This window comes from Paramisgurnus dabryanus, chromosome 10 (genome assembly GCF_030506205.2).
Source record: "Paramisgurnus dabryanus chromosome 10, PD_genome_1.1, whole genome shotgun sequence".
In the NCBI taxonomy this organism is placed as follows: domain Eukaryota; kingdom Metazoa; phylum Chordata; class Actinopteri; order Cypriniformes; family Cobitidae; genus Paramisgurnus; species Paramisgurnus dabryanus.
Window position 1 is genome coordinate 28,522,542 of NC_133346.1, and position 25,358 is coordinate 28,547,899.

A 25,358-nucleotide genomic window follows, 5' to 3' on the forward strand; every position below is an offset into this window, starting at 1 on the left:
GCCGGCTCAGCCGTATCGAATTTCTGCTGTAAAACACACGTATGATGTGAAAACAAACCCGGAGTTAACATGGCTATGAACGACTTTTGTAGATTATGTAAATAAATCGGGCCAGAGCTAGTTGAACACTATCCTTACGGTGTCTTTCCACTCACGTCTAAGTGGAGGAACGCCCCTCTCTCCGCTCAAATTCTTCCACCAGACAGCCATAACCACATGTAAATTAAATCTTTCTACCTTATTTTCTGGTTAATCAGGAACGTAACCAAAGAATGTTTGCCCACGCGTCCTCCACCATTAACTGTGAACAATGAAATTCCCTTCCATGATTTCTCGATCGTTTTGCACGTCAAGCTGTGCTGCACACAGTTTCTCGCTGACAATCGGTAATAGTTGATAAATTCAACTTTTCCCAAAACCTGTCGGGAGTAGGGCAACAACATAATCTCCATTCAAAATGTTTAACAAACACTTTTCTTGTTCGGGCTTAAGTTGGCAAGTGCCGGTTCTCCACAACAGAGCAAATAGCAAATAGTACAGAAGCGTAATGAAATTTAGCGGAAGTACAAAGTCTGACGTAGTCAGGCTAGTCTGAGCCTTTTCTGCATTGAAGATCTTGTGATTCCATTTGTCTCCTAGATGAAAATTTGCGAGCCATTAATGCTATGGCAAGCTCCTGGCTATACACCCAGAAAACTTTTGCTACACAGCTTGGATAACAAAGACCAGCAAATGTTTTACAGCTTGCCTGATACTGGATCAGCATTTAAATATGCAATAAATGCTTTGGAGGATCATTTCTTCATTGCAATGTAATGTTGTGGTCACTTGACACCACTTTGACAGCATTTTAAACCTGCTGATGAAACCACTGCACGGTTATGGTCTGCTTTGCATGAATGAGCTTTATAATGTGCTTATGCTTATGCTGATATTGATAATGAAATGATTCAGGATCAGCTGATCAAGCTAGTTAGTCATGGACATGGGCTCTTCAGTGTCAATTCTGCCAGAAGCCATGTACAAATTAGATTTTTAGACTTTTTATTCAGTGATCTGGACTGATACTTTTCAAATTGGCCAGGGAGGCCATAAGGATGCAAAATTGACAGTTAAGGGGACAAAGAACCAGCTCTGATTGGTCGATTAAATCTCAAATGGGCATGCACCTTTTTACGTTTAAAATATTGATTACACTCCCCTTTTCTCTCTCTTCTCTTCGCTTATGGACTCTGTCTTGAGATTCCCCAAGAACAGGCAAACAACCTTCTTCCATCTAAAACCTAAGATTTTCAAACACATTTGACTGTTTTGCACCATAGCCATGCAAGTATCCAAAAATTTTTTATAATCATAAAATATAGCTGCATTTAAGTCGGTTAAGTAAGGGGAATGTTGGTTTATGCAGTCTCTCTCTATCTTACCCATTCTCTCCCTTTTGTGTTAAATGTTTTGTTTTGTCTATTGAGAGTTATGTCTCATATAATCCCCATAGAGTAGTCGATAAACATATTTGTATATTCATCTATTGATGTCTCCGAGTTCCAATTAAATTCAAAGTTTAACTCTGATAATTGCTACCCAACACTTAATGTTTCTCAGAATTAATGTACAATTACGGATATGTTCGCTGGAAGAATTAATCAATTAATTGTTACTGTATTATTAATTCTGCTAAATCCTACAAAAAGGATTTAGCAGAAGGAAAAGGAAAAGTTAATTACTTGTATGTATTTCCCTCTGAGCTAAATCAACAATTGCCTGATTGGAATTGTGATAAACAACTCAGTTCCATTAACTGACGTGGTGGAGAAAATATCAAATAAATAATTGTAATTATTAAAAATAACTCATCATTATCAAAATGATGATTGGTTGTTTTAAACAACACTATTCCAAAACCCATAAATTGACTTCAGTGATTTGTTTTGAAGTTTTAAAATTCTTTTTGAAAAATACCATGAACAAAAAATAAAATACACAAATTTTATAACAAATAATTTTGTCTTGGCCATTGAGAAATTGATTAGGAAATTTGTTAAAATTCTTCCTTATTTCCTATTTTCTTACTTTAATATCTTCAGTTTACAGTTTGTATTCTTCAGTGCATCAGCAAGAATCTTCACTCCTGAATCCTGCAGATTATTGTTACTCAGGTTCAGTTCTGTCAGACTTGAGGAGTTTGAGATGAGAACTGAACTCAATGATGAACAACTTTTCTCTGTCAGATTACAGTAACTCAGACTGAAAGAGAAAAGAATAGTGTGTTAAACTTAAAACACAGATAGAAAAACAAAACATGTGCAAATGGATATAGAATATCAGCTCAGAATCATGGACTTAAATGACAAACATTTAAACAAAAATACTTAAAAGGGACTTCATAGAACAAAGAAGACATCAGCCCGTTTTTAGGATCATGTGTTCCCTTTCGAAGAACTCGAGCTGCGTCGCCATAGCAACGCTTTGGGGAACGCCTCGGTGTGACTAATCTGAAGCACGTGTAAAATATAAACAATGATGAGATAATTGTATACTGACTGTGATGCCGTGCGGACCAGGGGTATAAGATAACACACTCTGAAGTATGTCTAAGAAATTTAAGTTGTGCGTACCTCCCTGTCAGAGTTACATCACGGACACACACAGCCTCTGTGTTAAATGCCTTGGAGCGCAGCATGCACAGTTTGGTCTTGAGGGATCTGACTGTGTGCATTGTGAACGGCTTCCCATGTAGTGCTGCGTTCTCGCCTCGCACTCTTCGAGAAGGGTGCTCAGGCTCGTGCCCATCACGGCTCTGGTCCCGCTTCTGCTGAGGCAGAACGGCGACTGCACTCGTGGGGGTCGCAAATGGATCTCACCGAGGAGATGTAGTCGGTTTCTCTCCCCTCCTCGGTGGTGTCACTCCCCACCTCTGGTGTGCCAGGAGCTGTTCCTCCTGCCCCCGAAGGTAGTCCAATGCTCTCTCTGTCCTCTGAGGATGTGGACGTGTTAAGTGTTGATGCAGGAGATTTCGGAGACTTTGACGACGCACCTACGGTCTCCCCCGCGTACGATGAGCTGGTGGAGATGGTTACTCTTGCTGTGTCTCAGCTCGGCTTGGACTGGCCGGCTGAGCAGGAGTGCGCTCGCCCTCGGAGCCGTCTGGATGAGCGATATCTGAAGCAACCGGCACAGCCTATTAAGCGGCGCCTCCCCTTCTTCTCCGATCTCCATGGTGAGCTGTCTAGGTCTTGGAGTCATCCCTATTCAGCCCGCACATTTACCCCTCAGTCCAACATTTATTCTAACATCTCGGGGGCAAAGGATCATGGGTATGGATCGCTACCACAAATGGAAACGATTATGGCGAGTTACCTGTCTCCTCCCTCGGCTTCCTCTCTGAAGGCACCCTCGCTGCCAAATAAACCATCCCGCATCACGTCCGTGCTGGTTGGTAAAGCCTTTACATCGACAAGCCAGGCGGGCGCTTGTCTGCACACCATCGGGCTGTTACAAGCATCCCAGGCTGAGTCATTACAACAGCTGGCTAAGGATAAGGAGACGAACCCAGACGTGGTCAGTTCCCTGCATCTGGCGACGGATGTCTCCCTCCGGGCAACTCGCGAGGCGGCAAAGTGGGTCGGGCATGCTTTGGCTGCACTGGTGGCGGTTGAGAGGCATCTTTGGCTGAATTTATCCAACATTAAATCAGCTGATAATGTGTTCCTCATGGACGCCCCGATTGCTCCCTCGGGTCTCTTTGGCAACGCTGTTAATTCCGTGGTTGATAGATTCCACGAAACGCAGAGACAGGCTGTGGCTTTCAGAAGATATCTTCCTCGTCGAGATCGCTATGAGCCTGCTGGGCGTGCGCTGCCCCAACCATCTTGTAGTAACTCTCACAGAGATCGTCAGAGACAGAGGGTGGCGTGCTTGCTCCCCCTCAGAGCTCACGGGGGACCGGACATCGTGCTCAATCACAGAAATCCGAACCATGGTCGGATTTGAGACACGTCATCCAAGCGAGGAAGGCTTCGGCGAAGAAGAGATACTAGTATCAGGCGTAGCGGGGGCTCCCCCTGCCGGGGCTGAGTGGTATGCATCTCAGTTTATGGTGCCCTCTGTGCCTCGGTGCCCCTGTGCATCATGACGCCAGCTCTGCCGCACGTAGCGTGGCAGGGCAGAGCAGTCTTTATCTCACAAAGCACACAAAGCACACCAGAGACCAGTCTTGAGCGATTGGTTCCCTTGGTAAATTACATTGCGGCGTGGGAAAAGCTGGCCAATGTATCAAAATGGGTAATATGCACAATCGAGCACGGGTGTGCCATTCAGTTTCAATGTCACCCACCTCGGTTTTCCGGCGTTCTGCCCACAGCGGTGCGACCCGAGCAGGCTCTAATTCTAGAACAAGAAGTAAACTCACTCTTGTGCAAGGGGGCTGTAGAGATTATTCCTCCACACGAGAGCGACACAGGATTCTACAGCAACTATTTTATTGTCCCAAAGAAGGACGGCGGATTACGTCCCATTCTGGATCTCAGAGAATTAAACCGCTCAGTTATGCGGTTAAAATTCAAAATGTTGATACTAAAGCACATTGTCACACAAATAAGGTCGGGCAACTGGTTTGTCACCATAGACCTCAAGGATGCGTATTTCCACATTTCCATCCTTCCCCAACACAGGAAATTCCTGAGGTTTGCGTATCAGGGCACATCATACCAATATCGGGTTCTTCCTTTCGGACTGGCATTATCACCCCGCACATTCACAAAATGTGTGGATGCAGCTTTAACCCCCCTGCGCATGAAAGGCACTCACATATTGAATTATATAGACGATTGGCTCGTTATGGCGGAGTCAGAACAGATGGCGGTTCAGCATTGAGATGTTGTTCTTGCACATATGAGAGATCTGGGGTTGTGCTGAATACCAAAAAGAGTGTGCTTTCTCCTGTTCAGAGAACCACTTATTTGGGTGTGATTTGGGATGCCACGACGATGCAGGCGCAGCTTCGCCTGCACGTATCGATGTCATCATGACAGCCGCGAGAGCGTTGATGCTGGGCCAGCTACGCACGGTGAAGCAGTTTCAGAGACTGCTAGGTCTTATGGCAGCCGCGTCCAGCGTTATCCCCGCGGGTCTGCTGCACATGAGACCTCTAAAGTGGTGGCTAAAGACCAAGGGCTTTTTCCCGAAGAGGAACCCCTGATCATATGATCAAAGTCACGCACCGTTGTCTGCGTGCTCTGGCGATGAGGAAAAAGCCAGTGTTATTGTCCCAAGGTCCTGTGCTGGGAGCGTGTTGTAGACTCAGGTCTCCCAGCTGAGGTTGTGGAGACCATTCTTAACTCCAGAGCCCCCTCCACAAGGAAACTTTCGAGCCACTTGAGACTTCGCCAGATAGGTTTTTGGTCTTTAAGATTGTGTTCCTTCTGGCTGCTACTTCTTTAAAGCGAGTGGGGGACCTTCAGGCCCTGTCGGTATCCCCGACATGTCTTGAGTTTGCACCAGGGATGGCTAAGGCTTTTCTACACCCAAGGCAAGGTTATGTTCCTAAGGTGCTGAACAATGTGCCGAGGCCCATTGTTCTGCAGGCCCTTTGTCCTCCCCCATTCAGGAGTGCAGACCAGGAAAGGCTGAATTTGGTGTGTCCTGTGCGAGCAGCTCGAGTTCCTCGAAAGGGAACGTCCCAGGTTATGTATGGGGGGAACGAGACGTTGCGTCTCCACGCCATACTCCCTGCATCCCTGCAGGCACTTGCTTCGGCACTTGTAGCAAGTGTGTTTGTGTGGGATGCCTTCTTATACCCCTGGTCCGCACGGCATCACGGTCAGTATACAATTATCTCATCATTGTTTATGTTTTACACGTGCTTCAGATTAGTCACGCCGAGGCGTTCCCCAAAGCGTTGCTATGGCGACGCAGCGTCTCATTCCCTTCTTATGGAACCAGGGTTACATACGTAACCTGAGACGTTTTTTTACATGTGAAACATGAACACATATTATATTGTGCACTGTAAACATACAATCAAAGCTTCAAAAACACAAAATGGGACCTTTAATACATATGAAACTTTTCTGTCCTAGACATGAAGATGAGGAAATCCACAGAATTAATACATTTAATTATACAAAACAAGAAACAGGTAGACAGGCATCATAAACACGCAAAAACATTGACAACCGACAAAGGACTGGGGAAAACAGGAGAACTAATATAGATGAGATGATCGGGGGAAAGGCTGGCAGGTGAGGGAGCATGAAGGATCATAGGAAATGAAGTCAAGGGGAGATGAATGGGGAAAACAATTCAATAAAATTTTATTTATATTGTGCTTTTCACAATTAGTAATTGTTTTAAAGCAGTTTTACATTAATAGAAGCAGGGGAAACACTGCATAAGTGGCTAAGATTAAACTGAACAAGCGAGCGTAGTAATATGTAACGTGTAGAAGGGGGTGCTACATTAAGCCAAAGTCGGCTGACTCCCAGGGGTGGAAAAAACCCTAGAAGAAAAACCCAATGGGAAAAGTCCTAGGAGGAAAAAAAGGAAGATATATATAAATATATGTAAACGGATAAGGAGATTAGACATGTTCAGCCAGTGCGGCAGTAGTAAATTACCCAGACGAGTTATGTGAATGCTTTGTTCCATACAAGCCAACTATTGCCAGACTGGGATTGTGACAGTATCCCTCCTGGAAGGCGCAACCCAGCGCCTTAACAAATTAGAGAAACTACTGGGGGGTGGGTATCCTGAAGGCTGGGACAATGGACATGAGAACAAGCTCCAGGATGTGCACATGGCAACCGTAATCAGGGAGGTGCAGCCCGCACCAGGAGCCAGGTAGGTTAAGGCAGTTTAGGAGGCCAAGGCAGTGCAGCCCGCATCGGGAGGCCAGGGAGCCATGGGGTGCCAGCTAAGCAGAAATGAGGTATTCCAAGTGGCCGCCCCATGTGGGCTGAATCCCATACCCTCTCGCTCTCAAACTTAGACCCTAACAGACGCAAACTCAGAGGGCTCGCCGGTCCAGGGGAACATGGATGGCTGGTAACCTAAGATAAATTGAAAATGGGTGAAACTTGAGGTCATACCCGAGATATAAACTGAGGTCCACATTCTGATACTATGTCTTCAGGCAGACGGTAGTATTGCAAGACTTGTTGGAATAGGAGTTTGGCTACCTTAAAGACTCTGTGTAGACACTTGATAGGTAAGGTGTGCAGACCTTAGAAAATGTATTAACTGCTACAAAGACACATGTATGGTAGTACCTACATGTAGTACCATCATAATTTGATGATGCACTGCAGGATTAAGACCTTGTTGGAAGGCAGTTTCATTCCTGTTGTTACCTTGGCATAAATGGTAAAGCTGATCATAAATTGACAGTTCTGATTCAATTTGGCCAAAGACTCACTAAAAGTGACAGGTGAAGTCTGTGAAAGTTTTGATGACAGGGTTGTTGGAGTCCCAAATGGGTTGTGCCCACTAAAGCGCTTGACCAGATAACAGTGAGATCATGAAGACAATCTTAGCTTGACTTGTGGTGAAGAGTTAAGACTGCATCTCAAAGTAGAGTGAACACTGGATTTCCCAGGGTTCAGTTTTTGTAATCCTCCTCTTCTTCATACACACTACATCACTGGATCCCATTATAATAATAAGTTTTATTTATATATAGCGCCTTTCCAGAGCTCAAGGACGCTTTACATCAAAAAATGCGATGTTAACAAAATGACAATGATAAGGGACACAGAAGTACAGAAGAGACAAAGACAAGTCCAACAATACAAAACAGAAATTAAGATGCATAACATAACATTCAGGGAGATATTGGGATAAATACAGCATAATCAAATCAGCAAGAGTAGCATTCAGAAAACAGGTGTGTTTTGAGTAGTGATTTAAATTCAGTTATATTATTTACACTGCAGAGAGAGCGGGGAAGAGAATTCCAAAGTTTGGGTGCAATAGTAGAGAAAGACCTGCCCCCCATTGAAGAAAGGCGATACCGAGGGACAACAAGAAGACTAGAGTCAGAGGAACGTAGTGAGCGAGCTGGGGTGTAGGGAACGAGCATATTGCAGAGATAAGGGGGAGCCAAACCATGCAGAGATTTAAAGGTAAGCAGTAGGATTTTGAATTTAATACGATGGACTACCGGAAGCCAGTGGAGATCTTTCAAAATTGGAGTGATGTGAGCAGAACGCTTAGTGATAGTGAGAAGTCTAGCAGCTGAGTTTTGGATATATTGTAACCTGGTGATGGAGCTGACAGGTAGACCAATGAAAAGGGCATTACAGTAATCGAGACGTGATGATACAAATGCATGGATGACAGTTTCAGCGTCTTTAGTACTGATGAATGGGCGGAGTTGGGCAATGCGACGGAGGTGAAAAAATGCAGATTTTGCCAGTGAATTAATATGGGACTGAAAAGAAAGCGTTGAGTCAATGATTACACCTAGGTTTTTAACAGTATTGGATATTTTGATGTGAGAACCAGCAATTTCACAGGTGAAATTTGAAGAAATATTGGTGGTTAATGAAGGGGTTCCAATGAAAATGATCTCAGTTTTATCCATGTTAAGTTTAAGAAAATTTGAATTAAGCCAATCTTTTATGTCCTTTACACAAGCTGAAATTTTGTCAATTTGGGGAGGTAGGGTGGGTGTGAAGATAGAGTATAACTGAATATCATCAGCATAAAAGTGATAGTTGAGACCATGGCGTAGTAAAATCTGACCGAGTGGTATGATATAGATTATGAATAATAGTGGCCCAAGAACGGATCCCTGGGGAACACCTTGCTTCAGGGGGACAGTTGGTGACTTAGAGTCCTTAACTGAGATGAAAAACTGTCTGTCTGTGGGATAGGAGGAAAACCAGGAAAGAGCAGAACCAGAAATACCCAAATTAGAGAGACGGGTTATGAGTAATTCATGAGAGACTGTGTCAAAGGCAGAGCTGAGATCTAGCAAAAGTATGGAAAGAGAGCCAGAATCAGCTGACAGCAGTAGATCATTCACTACCTTTACCAGCGCAGTTTCAGTACTATGTAGGGGGCGAAAACCAGATTGAAAGGGATCAAGGAGATTATTTTTAACCAGAAAAGACTGGAGTTGGGAGGCTACAGTGCTTTCCAGCAATTTAGCTATGAACGGTAGATTTGAAATAGGGCGGTAGTTAGATAAAACTGAGGGGTTGAGGTTGGGTTTCTTAAGAACAGGGGTAACTGCAGCAGTTTTTAGTGGCAGAGGAAATGCAGCAGATGTAAGTGAAGTATTGATGAAGTGAGAGATAGGTGCAGAGATGAAAGAATGACAAAGTTTCAGGAGATAAGTAGGAGCAGGATCAAGATGACATGTAGAAGAGTTAGATTTCATAATTAACTTAGAGACTGATGATGGGGTTGTCAGAGAAAAGCTGGACATATTTTGATTAGATAGATTTGGTGGATGGTTGAGCATTGTATCAGCAGAAAAGCATTGGTGGACAGCATCTGTCTTTTCGAGCAAATAATTCAGGAAAGAGCAGCAGAGCTCATTAGAAGCTAGGGAGTCTTGAGGTGGAGGTTTAGTAAGTTTATTTACGGTATTAAATTTACAGACACATGGTTTCTCCTACCATGCTATGCTGATGAGACACAGCTTTCTTTAACTTTCATTTCATCCAAGTGATCCCACAGCAGCTGCCCAAATCTCAAGCTGTATGGCGGACATCTTGGCATGGATGAAGACACATCACCTGTAGCTCAACCTGACAAAGATTGTCTTCCCTTCCAAACTTATTCTACAGCATGATTTTACCATTCAGCTAGGTGCATGATTGATTAGCCCATTAAGGTTGGCCAGAAATCTCTAAGTAATCATTGATGACCAACTGAACTTTAAAGAAGACAATGCAAAGACAATCTATCAGGAAAAGCTGACCTTTTCTAACACAACATGCAACACAACTTCTAGTCCAGGCCCTGGTCATTTCCAGGCTTGATTACTACAATGTGCTTCTGGATGAGCTGCCAATATCCGCAATCATTGTTTTACATCTGCCATATCCGCAAACACTGTTACAGGTCTTGTCTTTGATAAACCAAAAAGAGCCCATGTCACACCTCTCTTTATCTCTTTGCACTGGCTACCACTTGCAGCTCACATCAAGTTTACATCAAGGCATTGATGCATGCTTATGGGTCCACCAGAACCTCAGCACCCTCCTACTTCCACTCACTATTACGAGTCTACATCTTTACCAGAAGCCTGCGATCCCTAAACGAGTAAAGGCTTGTGTTACCATCAGAGAAAGGCACAACATCACTCTCCAGAACATTTTGTTTCACTGTCTCTTGCTGGTGGAATGATCGTCCCACCGTCATCCGTAATGCAGAATTCCAGGCAATATAAAAAAAAAACATCAGAAAACTGACAAAACACTTAATCTCATCTTAATCCCTCCCTATTCTAGCCTATGCTGCTCTAAGTATTGTGAGCACTTCATGTGTCTATTTCCCTCTTCACGCTGATTTGCTTCTTGTATTCTTCTTTGGTAAGTTAATAAAAGCTCCTGCTAAATGAATACCTGGTAAATGGTACAGGTGTGTGAAGCTGCAGGGAGTCTGAGAAGCAGGTAAGTGCAACAAGACCAGACAGTGAGTTAAGAAATGATGGCTGCATATAAAGGTGGTGGTTTTGAGTGTGTGCAGGAGTTGGTGATTAGATTTCAGGTGAGAGAGATCGGATTGATTGAGTCATGGCTGATTACATGACAGATGAACAACATTATATGAAAATGATTCTTATCAAATTTTTTTCATTTAGTTTGCATGATACAAACACACACAATTAACTTTACTGGTTTAAGGATTTTCTTACTGTAATATCTTCAGTTTACAGTTTACATTCTTCAGTCCATCAGAGAGAAGCTTCACTCCTGAATCCTGCAGTGTATTGTTGCTCATGTTCAGTTCTGTCAGACTTGAGGAGTTCCCAGGTGAAAAAGTAGTACACTTCCATAGTGTACTTAAAGTGCTTTATTTTCGCACACTAATTTTGTACTTAATACACTAAAAATTCATCTTTAGTACTTCTTAAGATGTTCTTAAAATCATCTAAGTGTACTTCACTGTGCTATTTTGAGACACCATGAATATGAACTAAAATGCATTTTTAACATACTATCTCTGTATTAAAAAATGTATTTACTTAACACTTGAATTAAACTTGAACTCAACTTTCATACAAAGATGGGTTCAAGTTTACTAAAAGTGGTATCTAAATACATTTTTTAAATACATTTTTAGCACATTTTAGTTCATATTTATGGTGTCTCAAAATAGCACAGTGAAGTACACTTAGATGATTTTAAGAACATCTTAAGAAGTACTAAAGATGAATTTTTAGTATATTAAGTACAAAATTAGTGTGCGAAAATAAAGCACTTTAAGTACACTATGGAAGTGTACTACTTTTTCACCTGGGTTTGAGATGAGAACTGAACTCAATGATGAACAACTGTTCTCTTTCAGATTACAGCCACGGAGACTGAGAGAGAATTAACAAGATAACAGGGTGTTAAACTGTTGTGTGTGAATGAAGGATTATTAACATCAAGATAATAAACATCACAACAGCTCAGGCAGGTGAGTGCAGAAATAGATTTTTACATTAAGGTGTTTAATTTTTAACAACTTTCCAGCTGTAAAGTAATTCCAAGACTGTTGAACAAATAAGGGGCCGTTCCCATATCATGCCTAAAAACATTTGGAAACGCTAGGCACGCTGCTTTCTCTTTCTTTCCAAAACGCTCGGGCAATTGCTATAATGAGGGCTTGACAAGTCAGGAAAATCCCTGGACCTGGATTATGAGCTGCTCCTCCATTTTTTTGCTGGGGTTTCAAAGTAACGGAAAAGGTGAGGCAGCTGATTGATTGGTTCTTGTCACATGACCTGCGGTGTGCTTGCGGCATTCTGAAAATTTGATGTGCTAAGCAAACGCCTGGAAAAAATGAGCGCATTGCTTCCATTATGAGTGTGCATACAGCACAGCCTACATTTGAAATAATGAACTTGAGCGTGCAAAAGACGCAATATGTAAACATCCCCCAACAGTCCAGTACTGCTTTAACTCATTTCATTGATTGTGTTTACATGCACAAAATAAGTGGATATATTTTAAAATTCAGCATATTATGAAAACCTGTTTTCATGTATTTACATGCAAATCAATAAACTGGTTAATTATAATAAACTCAATACTGAAAAGCTGTTTGAATCAGAAACTAGTGAAGCTACCACCAAGCTACTGAAAAATGTAGTTAATCTAGTAACTTTGCTAATTGTAGCAATGCTACTGCCTAACACTGCAAATAGTCAATATTACTTTGTGTGTTACTTTGTAGGTTGTAATCGCAAAATAAATCCTGACAGGATGATCAGGGCCCCAACGAGAATTATAAAAAAAAAAATAGTGCATAAAATAGCACTTTATTTTGACAATTAGTCTCATGCAAAGCATGCTGGGACCTGTAAGTCCTCTGGCCAGATATAGCAACGCTGCTTTACTACAACAAAAATCATAAACATAGTCCAAACTTAAATAATCAAGTTAGTTAATTGCTGAAAAGTTCACATTTTGACTTTGTTGGATTAACTTGTTTCAATTAACACTGCAATCCGTAACTTTCCTTAGTTTAAAATAAACAAAAATCAGTGTTTTTGCTTTACTTTATTCTGCATCGGTGAAGTGGATTTCTTCGCATGCCTTTTGAGCACCTCAATAACTGAAATGATGAGAATTATATGGGAACAACGCTGCATCATCACTTCACTACAGCGAGTGGGAGCTGATATAAATAAAGAGTGGAAAATCATGAAAATGTTTAAAATGTCTATTAGCAGCATCAATGTGCTAAATACACCCCTCAATCCAATAGAGCATCTGGGATGTGGTGGAACGGGAAATTTGACAATATGTTGCCAACACCTTGTTGAATCTATGCCACTAAGAATTAAGGCAGTTCTAACCGGGTACTAACAAGGTGTGTTATGTTTCTGTGAAATTACAATTCATTTGAGAGATTGTTTTTTTTTTCTGCACAACATTGTGTTTTCATTGTGAGTAACCACAAAAACACGGTTAAAAGTTTTACAATTGTTGTGGGACTTCTGGTTCACCGTTGATGCATTCTCAAAGTTTGGAGCTTGTTCGAGTTTATCATAAATCCTATATTTTTCCCATTATATTTCTATTTATGTTATATATCTTAATATTCAAACTTAACATTTAAATTCAGGAAAACTTTCCCATTACGCTATCAAATAGTAAAACTAAATTTAACGATCTTTGCTAGTACCACCCGTTCTTAGCCTGCTAGCATCACCAAATGGTGCCGGCTAGCATTTGATTAACAACGTCTGTTTTTTGTGACTCTGCCTTACTTGCTGATTTAATGGCGGATTTATCCGATGTATGTTTTTCAGACCTGTGCTCACCTCAGAGTGCAGAACTGGTAGTTGTGGAGAAGAGGTCAACCTGAATTTGTGGGCCCAATGTACGGTGTAGCGTGCCTACCGTCACCCTGAACTCGCACTACCACCAGCAAACGGAGCAAGCAATGACTGGCCTGAGGACCTCGTCCCCTACATGAAGCAGCTTCATGCAATGTGTTCTGGTGAACGGAAATCCACTGCCAAGTATGAAAACAGTAATTCTCCCTCGCTTGTTTTTGTAACCTGCATTTCATGTCACATGCATAGTATAGCATTACCTTCTTCTACTGGCAAAGAGGGTTTTATAGACAGTTTCAGCAGTAACAACATAACCAAGCGGCTTTCGTGGAAAACATGTTATTTCCAGTAAACTCCGCTAAGAATAAATTACAACAAAGTCCTTTTAAAGTATTTTATTTATATAACAAGCAAAATAAACACATAGATTACCTAGGAAACCAAAACATTAGTTATTTTCGACAAGGTATTTGTTTAAGAGTTCAGTTTAGCAGCTAGTCAGACCATTAAACAAACAGAAATTGGAAGTAAAGTTCCAACCAGACGCGTAATCGCATCACTGCACGTGCATCTGATGAAACAATGTGCTAAGTGTAAAGAAGTAGTAAGGCTGACAGAGAAGGTTGCTAGAAGGGTGCATCCGAACGCTAGTTGAGGATAGTAAAACTGCTAGTGTTAATGTTGCAGACACTGTTTCAGATGTGCCTAGTGTTATGGGTACTGATCATTGCTCGGATCCGGCATTAGACTCAAGGCGGCAGAATAACTGCATAGTCGTAAGCAGAAACGGAGGAAGCTTTTCAGTGCGTAAATATTATCCTGTGCACGTTCTCGCCTATCTCTCGCTCACGCAATGTTTATATGAATAGCTTAGATTTGGGTCTAAATACTTTAATCTCCACTTAGCAGCACCCCAGCTGAGATGCCTGTCACAAACTCCCTGGTTATAGGTGACCGCTATTACTTTGCTTATGTAAATAAGGAAAAGTTATGTCACTCTCAGGTTAAATTCTGTATCGCGGGGATCAGTTCTAGGGATTCACAGAAATGAAAATTCCAAAAACGAGGAAACCAAGGCTGAAAATCAAAACACAGAAAGAAATTGTGCCAATTATTAGTATCATTGCATTTATGGATATGACTGTGTACTAAGACTCCTCTGTATTCAGGAGAGAGTATTAGCGTAGTGTACGCACTTTTCTTAGTGACGTATGACAAATTTGGAGGGTGGGGGCACAGAGCAGCAGCAGAGTAGCCTCCGTAGGCTGGGTAAGCTCTCATCCTGAATGCGGACGCTACTAAGATGGCGGCGCTACCGGAAGGTATTTATTTTCGTTAATAAAGTTTTAAATATGGATATTTCTACAACAACACCGCGCGGATTACCCTCAGAAGACCTTTGTTTATCATCCTGGAGCCGTTTAGATTTATTTTGTGAAGGATGGACGCACTTTTTTTGGACTTGAAGGTCATGGACCCCGTAACATTACATTTAATCTACTAAAAGATCTAAAACACTTTCTAAAATATCCGAAAATGTGTTTGTCTGAAAAACGATGGACATATGCAACTCGGACAGCTTGGGGGTGAGTAAATCATGGGTTTAATATCATTTTTGGCCGAACTATCCCTTTAACTTTACAACGGTCTTGGCAATAAACCTGTATGCATGGCATCTACTTTGTATTTTTTATAAAGCAATGTTTTATTCATTTGTCCCTGTCAAATAAACATTAAATAAATAAATCTTGCAAAGACTGCAAGCGGCAATAGGCCAGCTGCGAATGTTTAAAGTGACCAACAATTCTTCTGCCTGTAGCCAGTTTGTTTTTTACTCTGCGTTGAGACAACACTACCTCATTCACAGCCAGATATACTGTAGTGTGTGGGCCATGCACCGTATTCCCTTCAGCTGGCTGTCTTCTATCGCTTTTGTCATATTTCTTGCATTATCACATACAATGACATGTACTTTAGATTGGTCGATATGCCAGGTGTCTAATATATTGGCGAATGCATCAAAAATGGCTGCTGCTGTATGTGACCCTTGAAACTCCTGTGAATGGAGCAGAATCTTTTGCAGCTGGAAATCAGTGTCGATCCATTGTGCAAACTTCCTTGCATTTTCAAAAACGTCCGCCACAGACTGAGTGGGCGTGCTCAGAGGGCAATTTCGTTTTCTGTGCCCATTTCCTCTCATATTTAGCGTAGCAATCTGAATGTTTGGATTTCAGGTGATAAATTTAACACAACGTGGAGAAAGTCTTTGCAGATACACCCCGTCTTGACATTTCGGGAATTGCATGTTTTGCAAATTGCTGTCCGTGGGTCTTTCTCAGATATACTGAAATGCATGATAGTGATCCTCTGCTGGCACAGCTGTGGACATAACCCCTAAAAAGTGTGCATCCACATCGGCTCGCCACCTACAGCCAGGGAGCTAAGTGTAGTATGAGTGAGGAGAGAGATAAATAGCCAGGCATGCAGGCTGCTATTAGTATATATAGTTTTTTCTGACAGTATATTGCTATATATATTGGTCTCTTTGCATTGACGTGTATAAGCTTTACTGTTCGTTTCTTTAAAAGACATAAACTTGGACAAACATGGCAATGGGCAATTAATCTCTACATCTTCAGATTCTGCCGTCATGCCTCACTTTTACCACAAACAATATAATATGACTGTCAACCTTACTTCTGCGCTTTCTGTACGTAATTATCAGATAATCTCTGCAAAGACTCGTGACGGAACAATAGGGCCAAATACAGGACTCAAAGTCCTCTCCTCAGACAGCACGCAAAAATACGCATATCATTAATTCTATCTGACTTATCTGTAAGTGTGAACTCTTGAAATGATGTTTTAATAACCAAGTTCGAGAGGAGCATGTTCAAATATTTCGGCAAACTTGTTATCAGAACCAGCTTTCAACAATCAGCAATCAGGTCTCCACCTGATCAGCATGAGTGGAAGCCTATATAAACATGCAGCTAACTCACCCATGTTCCTCAACAGTTCTTAGCATCCCTCCACCACCCCATCTTCTCACACTTACTCGGTTACTTCCTAAACTGAATGGGGGAGTGTTTTGGGTTTGGGCCTAATACAGACCCCGGAGATCCCTTTCTTTGTGGTGGAGTGCTCCGGGCTTGGGCCAAATACCGAGCTCAGAGCCCTCTTCTCGGACAGCACGCCAAATATGCATATAATTAATTCTATCTGACTTATTTGCTTGTTAATTGAAATTCCGTTTCTCAAAAACTTAAAAAACTGTTAACTTTTACATAATCTCTTCCTCGACTGTCTTCTGTACGCTACAATAGTTTGTTTGAGAGTTGGGATTAGACTTTTATAAAGACCTACATTAAATTTACATGATATAAACACACAAGTGTATTTGTGTTTAATGATTTTCTTACTGTAATATCTTCAGTTTACAGTTTGTATTCTTCAGTCCATCAGAGAGAAGCTTCACTCCTGAATCCTGCAGTTTATTGTAACTCAGGTTCAGTTCTGTCAGACTTGAGGAGTTTGAGCTGAGAACTGAACTCAATGATGAACAACTTTTCTCTGTCAGATTACAGAGACTTAGACTGAAAAAAGAAAAAAAACAAGATAACAGTGTGTTAAACTTTAAGCTCAGATATAAAAAACAAGCCCAAATAGATTACATTGCAAATCAGTTAGTGTGAATAAAGGATCATCAACAATATGACTTAAAAATTCAGTTCAGTCAGATGAGCAGTAGTTGAATTTTGCATGCCATAATTGTCAACACTTGCCAACACAGTTTTTACCAGGAGTCTCCCATATTTTACACATATCTCCCACCCTCTCCCATTTTGTTATTTCTCCCGTAATTTGTATGGCCCTACCTTGTTATATAAATGATCACATCAATATTTTATTCCAAGGTTGTCCAGTTGCAAGATCTTGTATGAAACACATCCCACTCACACAGTAGACACAACATTTAATTTTTAACCCGTTTGTGACCTCAACCTGGCAACCTACAATTTGGTTGCACTCATAGGTGTAACTTCACATTTGAGCTTGGGATAGATTTAATCTTTTAGCGATGTTATTTAAAAATATATATAATATAACAATATATTTTTTCTGTACTTGTGCGACTTGTTTTTGTTTAACAGATTTGATTATTAATCTTAAACGAATGACAGGACAATCATGCTGATTAGATTCATTTTAAATTTATTTAAATTTTCCTTAATAAAAACAGCAATCAATCATACCCAGCAGTAATAGATGTTATGTACAATAAAGAATTGTCAAATCTGGTGTGAAATAAGTGTGAAATAAGTTTCCTTTTAATAAACTCATCTCCGATTTTAGTTTTGTCTTTAGATTGTCAAGTAGAATGTCATGCATGAAAGGGTTTTCGTTTAGTTATTTCTATCTATTCTATCTTTGAAACTCGGTCTACAAAGATGTTACTCTGTCCCTTTCCTGTGACAAAAATGCCAATAACCAAATAAGTTTTTTTTGCACATATTTTCACATATCTTTATTTTCTTTACTTCATGTACACTTTTCTGTGCAGACTCAGTAGATGCAGGACTTTCAGTTAACGTGGGCAACTGCTAATATTGTTGTAGTCAGAAATCAGTTATATAAGAATAATGCAATTGAAGTAAACTTATTTAACCACTTGCATATAGTCACTCTAAATGACTGTCATCTGAGATGATTTCTTTACTGTCATGTGCTTTGCCCAGAAACGGGTGCACTTTATAATCTTTTGATGTAGAATAGCATTTACCGATATGGATTTTTTTTGTGCCGATGCCAATACCAATTTTTTTCCATCAGCCTTAGCCGATGACCGATACAGGCTGCCAATTTTCTTTGGCCGATATTTGGAGCCGATACTCCTTTTGCTCATTCAGTTTACATCATAAAAATAACACAATGATAAAACCAAATGTTACAACTCTTAATTTAACTCTTAATTTCTTAAAAGGAACATTTACTGAACTATATTTAAAAAATAGGTGAGGTAGAACAAGTAAGAAAATGCAGTGCTGCTGAAAATACTAAAAATAAATATTTAAGCATAAATAAAATAATTACATTATTGCACACAGTAGCAACAACCAAGCAGCGTAACAAGGGGAACACTGTACTTTTTCCTTGAAAATAACCAACTATTTACAACCAATGTAATGTTTAAGTCTTAAGTTTTAGTGCACTTAACTTAATCGCTTGTAGTGCAAATGTCTTTCATAAGAAGACAAGGAAAATGTAAACAGCAATACTGAACAAAAAACAACTTAAAAAAGAATTGTGAATAACATGCGCATTGCCCCACTTCTGTACCTCACACACCCTAGGGCCCTATAATAAATGCAAGGGAAAGTTAGTTTGCCTCAGCTCCCTTGAAACGCATAAAACTGAACAAATACAAGAAGTTTTTGTTTTTCGGACTTTGGTCAGATGTTTAGAGACATCACTCCTGCCAGCACATTACATGAGATGCAGGACTACCACCTGTGTTTTTTATTCAGTTGCTGTTACAAACAGACAAAATAGCATTTAACTGTTTGTTAAAGAGACTTAAAGTACTTTAGGAGTATCAAAGTTTAATTACAATCATTAAAATCTTTGACAAGCATAGTAAAGATATGAAGATGATATTTTTACAGAATATTTTACATTATGTAGGGTGATTTTATGCACAAAAGTAGCTTTAACTAGGTTTTTAAATTCAGCGTCATAAAAAGTTCACAATAACCTTCCATCAATAGCTCTCACACTGCAGGGGTTAAAAAATGTGTGTGTTCTTGGCAATTGTAACAACCGGCCAATCACAGCGTTGCTGATCAGTGTTTATACTATCGTTATGTATTGCCTTTTCTTGCAGTGCACGAACGCGCAATGATCACAGATAATTCAATCCTGTCTTACTAATCATCAACAGCAGGGGTGCTCAAAGAACCGGATAAGTGAGATCATAATTAGCGAGATCTGAACATCTCGGATGTCTCATTTGATCTCGGATGTAGAAAGCGACGTACGAAAAATGGACCCCTGTAGTGCTGAGGTAGCATCATTTGGCCAAACAGTGATACGTTTTTGAACCGGTTTGGCGAGTTTTAGCAGTGGATTGTATGCTGGGATTAGCATAACGGAAATGTGAATGGAGTACCAGAGGTTGGGGCGGGGTTCAGCCTTGTAAGCATCATTCTTTGTTTGTGTGTTTGTCCAGTGTGTTGTTTTCCCTTTTTTTCCAAGTCACTGGCTGTGGGGGTTATTTGTTTGTTGTTTGCAGTGTGTGAAAATGTGGTCAATTGCGTGAGTCTCATGATGAATACACCAGGGTTGGCAGCCCTGTTATTATCATTTTTTAATTAACGTTAGCGTGTTGTTGCAGTGCTAGATACTTGTATCTTCATTCAATGTTCGGACCAGGTTTGATGTTAGCTCCGACCAAGATAATGCTAATCACAATAATGTGTGGCTGAATAATGCCTTGACTTTGACTTGAGAACTCTAAATTAAATCAAAATTTATTATCGCTTGACTCTGTTAAATAATATGCAACCCCAAATCAGAAAAATTTGGGACACTGTAGAAATTGTGAGTAAAAAAGGAATGGAATAATTTACTAATCTCATAAACTTATATTTTATTCACAATAGAATATAGATAACATATCAAATGTAGAAAGTGAGACATTTTGAAATGTCATGCCAAATATTGGCTCATTTTGGATTTCATGAGAGCTACAAATTCCAAAAAACGTTGGGACAGGTAGCAATAAGAGGCTGGAAAAGTTACATGTACATGTAAGGAACAGCTGGAGGAGGACCAATGTTTAGGAATAGGAATGTTGTACCATTCTTGTCTAAAACAGGCTTCTAGTTGCTCAACTGTCTTAGGTCTTCTTTGTCGCATCTTCCTCTTTATGATGCACCGAATGTTTTCTGTGGGTGACAGATCTGAACTGCAGGCTGGCCATTTCAGTACTCAGATCCTTCTTCTACGCAGTCTTGACGTGGTAATTGATGCAGTATGTGGTCTGGCATTGTCATGTTGGAAAATGCAAGGTCTTTCCTAAAAGAGACGACGTCTGAATGGGAGCAAATGTTGCTCATAAACTTGGATAAACCTTTCAACATTGATGATGCCTTTCCAGATGTGTAAGCTGCCCATGCCACACGCACTCATGCAACCCCAAACCATCAGAGATGCAGGTTTCTGAAATGAGTGCTAATAACAACTTGGGATGTCCTTGTCCTCTTTAGTCCGGATGAAATGGCATCCCAGTTTTCCCAAAAAGAACTTCAAATTTTGATTCGTCTGACCACAGAACAGTTTTCCACTGTGCCAAAGTCCATTTTAAATGACCCTTGGCCCAGAGAAAACGCCTGCGCTTCTGGGTCATGTTTAGATATGCCTTCTTGTTTGACCTATAGAGTTTTAGCTGGCAACGGTGAATGGCACAGTGGATTGTGTTCACCGACAATGTTTTCTGGAAGTATTCCAGAGCCCATGTTATGATTTCCATTACAGTAGCATTCCTGTATGTGATGCAGTGCCGTCTAAGGGCCCGAAGATCATGGGTATCCAGTATGGTTTTCCAGCCTTGACTCTTACACACAGAGATTGTTCCAGATTCTCTGAATCTTTGGATGATATTTTGCACTGTAGATGATGATAACGTCAAACTCTTTGTTATTTTTCTCTGAGAAACTCAGAAAACTATTCTTCGCAACATTGGGGGAATAGGTGATTCTCTGCCCATCTTGACTTCTGAGAGACACTGCCACTCTGAGAGGCTCTTTATATACCCAATCATGTTGCCAATTGACCTAATAAGTTGCAAATTAGTCCTTAACTCTTTCACCGCCATTGACGAGATATCTCGTCAATTAAGAGAAAACGCTTCCCCGCCAATGACGAGATTTTCCGTCTTTCCGCAATACCGCTATTATCCACCAGGTGGCACCCTTCCGCAACTTTTTAAACCCTAAAGTATTGCCCTATGGCAAGCGGCTGCATGTCCGTGTCTGTTTTAAAGATCACTCTGAATTAGATCTCTATGATTATCTCTGCTTTTTGCTCAAAATGTGGTGTTTTTGCAGAAACCTACCCATATTCAAAAGCTGATTACAAAAGAACCACTGAAGGTAGGATGAAACGGTTTTTTGTTTGAAAGCAGAGGGTCTGTTCTTTCATTTGGTATAGTGTATGTTTATATATTTAAAGAAGAACATTTTCTGGAAGGCATTAAATTTGGTGAAAATCATGAAAAACGCTGGCGCTGGCTGGCAACTTTTTTTTTAAAATGCTGCCGGTGAAAGAGTTAAGCTGTTCCTTATATGTACATTTACATTTTCTGGCCTCTAATTGCTACCTGTCCCAACTTTTTTTGGAAATCATGAAATCCAAAATGCGCCAATATTTGGCATGACATTTCAAAATGTCTCACTTTCAACATTTGATATGTTATTTAAATTCTATTTTAAATAAAATATAAGTTTATGAGATTAGTAAATTTCTTTTTAAATTGGGTGCTCGACAAAAAAAACGTAGTAGTATCATAATGCAAAGTCGGCAACACCAAAGCTCCAAAAGTATCAAAAATATTTATTATTTAAAAACAGTGCATGGCATCAGGTTACGTTTCGAGCATGCTGACTCTTCATCAGACCATTTCTTTTTTACTCACAATTTCTTCAGTGTCCCAACTTTTTCTGATTTGGGGTTGTACAAAACGCAAGCCATGGAAACTGGAATCTGAGGCTGCATGAAGCTCAGCAAGCAGTAATGAAGCATGAAGCTCAGCAATGCTGCACGAATCAGCAGCAGAATATTAGAATGTCATCAGTAAATTCGCAGTGCACATACTGGACACAACATTAACAGGGTTGGGTCTTCTCCCCTAGAGGGGAGTGCTTGCAAGTTCAAAACCTCATCCCTAAAGGGAGCTGAGGTCTTAGAATAACTTGAAAGTCACCTGAACCAAGCTCCAGGCACTCAGGGAAACAGAGAGTGCCTGCAGGTCCCCACCTTCTTAATAGAGGCGAGTGCCACCAGGATAGCATTCTTCATCGTGAGATGAGGAAGATCAGATTCTCCTAGGAGCTCAAAAGGGGCCCTCTGTAGGCCTAAGAGGAACACCAAGAGGTCCAAAGAGGGGATGAGATCCAGGTGGATTTAACCGCCTCACGCCTCTCAAGGACCTACTAATCAGATCATGTTGCAGGCACATACACCTTGAGGGTAGTTGGGGAAAGATGTTTCTCCCAATTCTTCTCGAAGAAAGGACAGCACTGAACTGACAGCGCACCTTTGCAGGTCTTTCCCATGGGAAGAACACCAGGATGAGAAAAGACCATTTTAGGGCATACAGCTACCTGCCAAGTTGCTAAACCCACACCAGGCCAGGAGGGCATTATTTTTTACTTAAACTTAAACTCTTTAACTTCTCAATTACCTATGGTCCTATTATCAAGACAATTAGAACAAACAGAGCAGCCCCACAGTGACAAGCTAATATTTCCTACCAATGTGATTCCTAACTCACCTTGTGCAGAAACTAATTCAAATTAATGATCACCATCCACCTCCCCTAGAATGCCCTCCTGAACTAACCTATTTGCACGTGCAATTTATTTTTTTTATTAGACTTGTTTATTAGACTTGTTTTTCCTACATACTACATTTCCCATATTCCTATGCTATATTCATATTCCTATATCCTTTTTGTATTGGGCATAAAAAAAATTTGTTTGGTTCCGGTTTCCGACCGACCCTGCCAATTTATGTGCGACCCAAATTTATTTTATGAGCTTAGGGAAGAAATAATACACATTAAATAAATACACAAATAAAAAAACTTTTAGGCGAACTATAATTTACCTTTTAGTACAGCACCGTTTTTGTAAAGCATGCGTCCTCCAGCAACAAATAAAGCAGCTACACGGTCATTAACACAATAGTTCACAGATCGTTGTCATCACTTACAAAGGCACTGGTAACTTTTGGTGTGCATTCGAGATGCTGTTTCGTGCACAGCAACGTGATCTTTTGCCCCCGCCGAAAGTTGTAACTTACAGACCAAAAAAGACGAGCTGGACAACGATATGCAAGTGGGCTTTTCTCTTCCAGAGAGCACAAACCAAGGCTCATTTTTGCTGGCAGTAAGTGAATTACAATATTTGAATTTATGGTATTATGATCAGGGCTTGACATTAACACCCGCCAAATGCGGGTAGATTTCGGCCGTGGCGGGTAAGACAGCCAATCCCACTAGCCACTTTGGCAGGTTGAATATAATTTTTTTATTGTAGTTTTCTTAAAAGTTATGCGAAATGATAAACAATATACAATGCGACACTGGGAAACTACAACTCCCATGAGCACTCTGCACCCAGCGCAACGCACAGAGACCGTTTGTTGAGAGACGCGCACGCGATCAGCGGGGCGTTGCGGACCAAAGCGTCACCTTCCAGAGAGTGCGCGAGAGCTGATGGATTTGTGAATGCACAAGAGGACGCAGTCTGAGGCTGAGCGCATACACACTTCGGGAAAGATAAAACAATTGCATGGAAGTGATTGAAGAGATATAAATTGCGTGCACACTCTCAGTGCAAGAGCGAAGAGAAATTCAGAGCATACCTGAATGCACACGAAATTAAAGAAAACCCGCCAGCTGAGAGGTTCGCGCATCATTTTAATGTAACAATAATGCCCTCTCGACATTTGTCATTAAAAGTCTTAAATCACTTTTATCAGAAACCATTTAGCTTATAAAATACATCTGCATAAACTAGCTGACATTAAAATTAATGTACATATCTTGACAGTATTTACTGCTGTTGTTAATAAATATTTAAAGTGGTTGTCGATGGGTTTTGTGTTTATCTTTTCAGTTTAGAATTAGTGTTTCTTCTACACCCCTGCTCCACTTTTAATATATTCATTCAAAGTAAATCTATTTATGGCTCACTTACTATGTTTTTCATGCACCTTAATATATGATATAATCTATACTGATATACCAGCTATATACCAGCTAATAAATGTTGTCTTAATTCGGGTAGTCAGACTGCATTTGAAATTCAGTCTGCATCTAATTTAGCAAGTAAATTTGCTCGAATTAAAGTCATTTTAGGATGCCAGGGTCAAGTTTAATCATATAAAATTTATTTTACCAGCAACAAAAATTTGGCCAGTGAAAATGCTGAGTGGCTAGTAACTTTGAAAAACAACTAGCCACTTTGGCTGGTGAGCAAAAAAGTTAATGTCCAGCCCTGATTATGACATTTGTTAAAGAGTTTCACTTTTATACTTTAGCCACAGGCTCACGTAAGATATTTTTCATATCATACAGTGTTTCCCACACGTAAGTTAGACTAATTCTAGTTAGACAGATTCAACACCGGCCTCCACATATTGCGTTTCGTTATTTATTTATTTTTTTACTTTAAAACACGCAGTGTATTCGTTCAGCTGCATTTACTGTTCCTGCTCTCTCGCTCGCTCTCTCGCTCTCTCTCTATCTCTATCGCTCGCTCTCTCTCTCTCTCTCTCTCACACACACACACACACACACATACACACACACACACACACCATTAAAGATATTCCGTGGAGACGTGGCTCTGCGCTGCGTGAGACAAACACGCAATATGGCCAAAGTCACCTCAAATTAATCCGCTATTCAATTTAAATATTTAACAATTTCCTACCTATCCCTTGCTGCCACTGGAAAAAAAATACAATAAAATAAATTCCCTACCGACCCATGACCTAAACTGACAACCAACCAGAACCAAACTTATTTTTTTTATGCCTTGGTAAAGTGTGGGCCTGAAGATGGGCACTCAAC

The 25,358-nt window shown here is 40.6% G+C and overlaps 1 protein-coding gene across 1 annotated transcript in view; it reads right to left on the bottom strand.

Moving 5' to 3' along the window:
* The window catches only part of LOC135718258 (uncharacterized), an 88,144-nt gene that overhangs the window by 34,116 nt on the left and 28,670 nt on the right, over positions 1-25,358 (bottom strand). The window contains exons 7-11 of the mRNA XM_073816116.1: positions 16,921-17,094; positions 11,466-11,533; positions 11,116-11,119; positions 10,865-10,966; positions 2,071-2,244 (exon numbers count right to left, since the gene is read on the bottom strand). Coding sequence (XP_073672217.1) covers positions 2,071-2,244; positions 10,865-10,966; positions 11,116-11,119; positions 11,466-11,533; positions 16,921-17,094 — 522 coding nt within the window. The remainder of the gene's footprint in view (positions 1-2,070; positions 2,245-10,864; positions 10,967-11,115; positions 11,120-11,465; positions 11,534-16,920; positions 17,095-25,358) is intronic.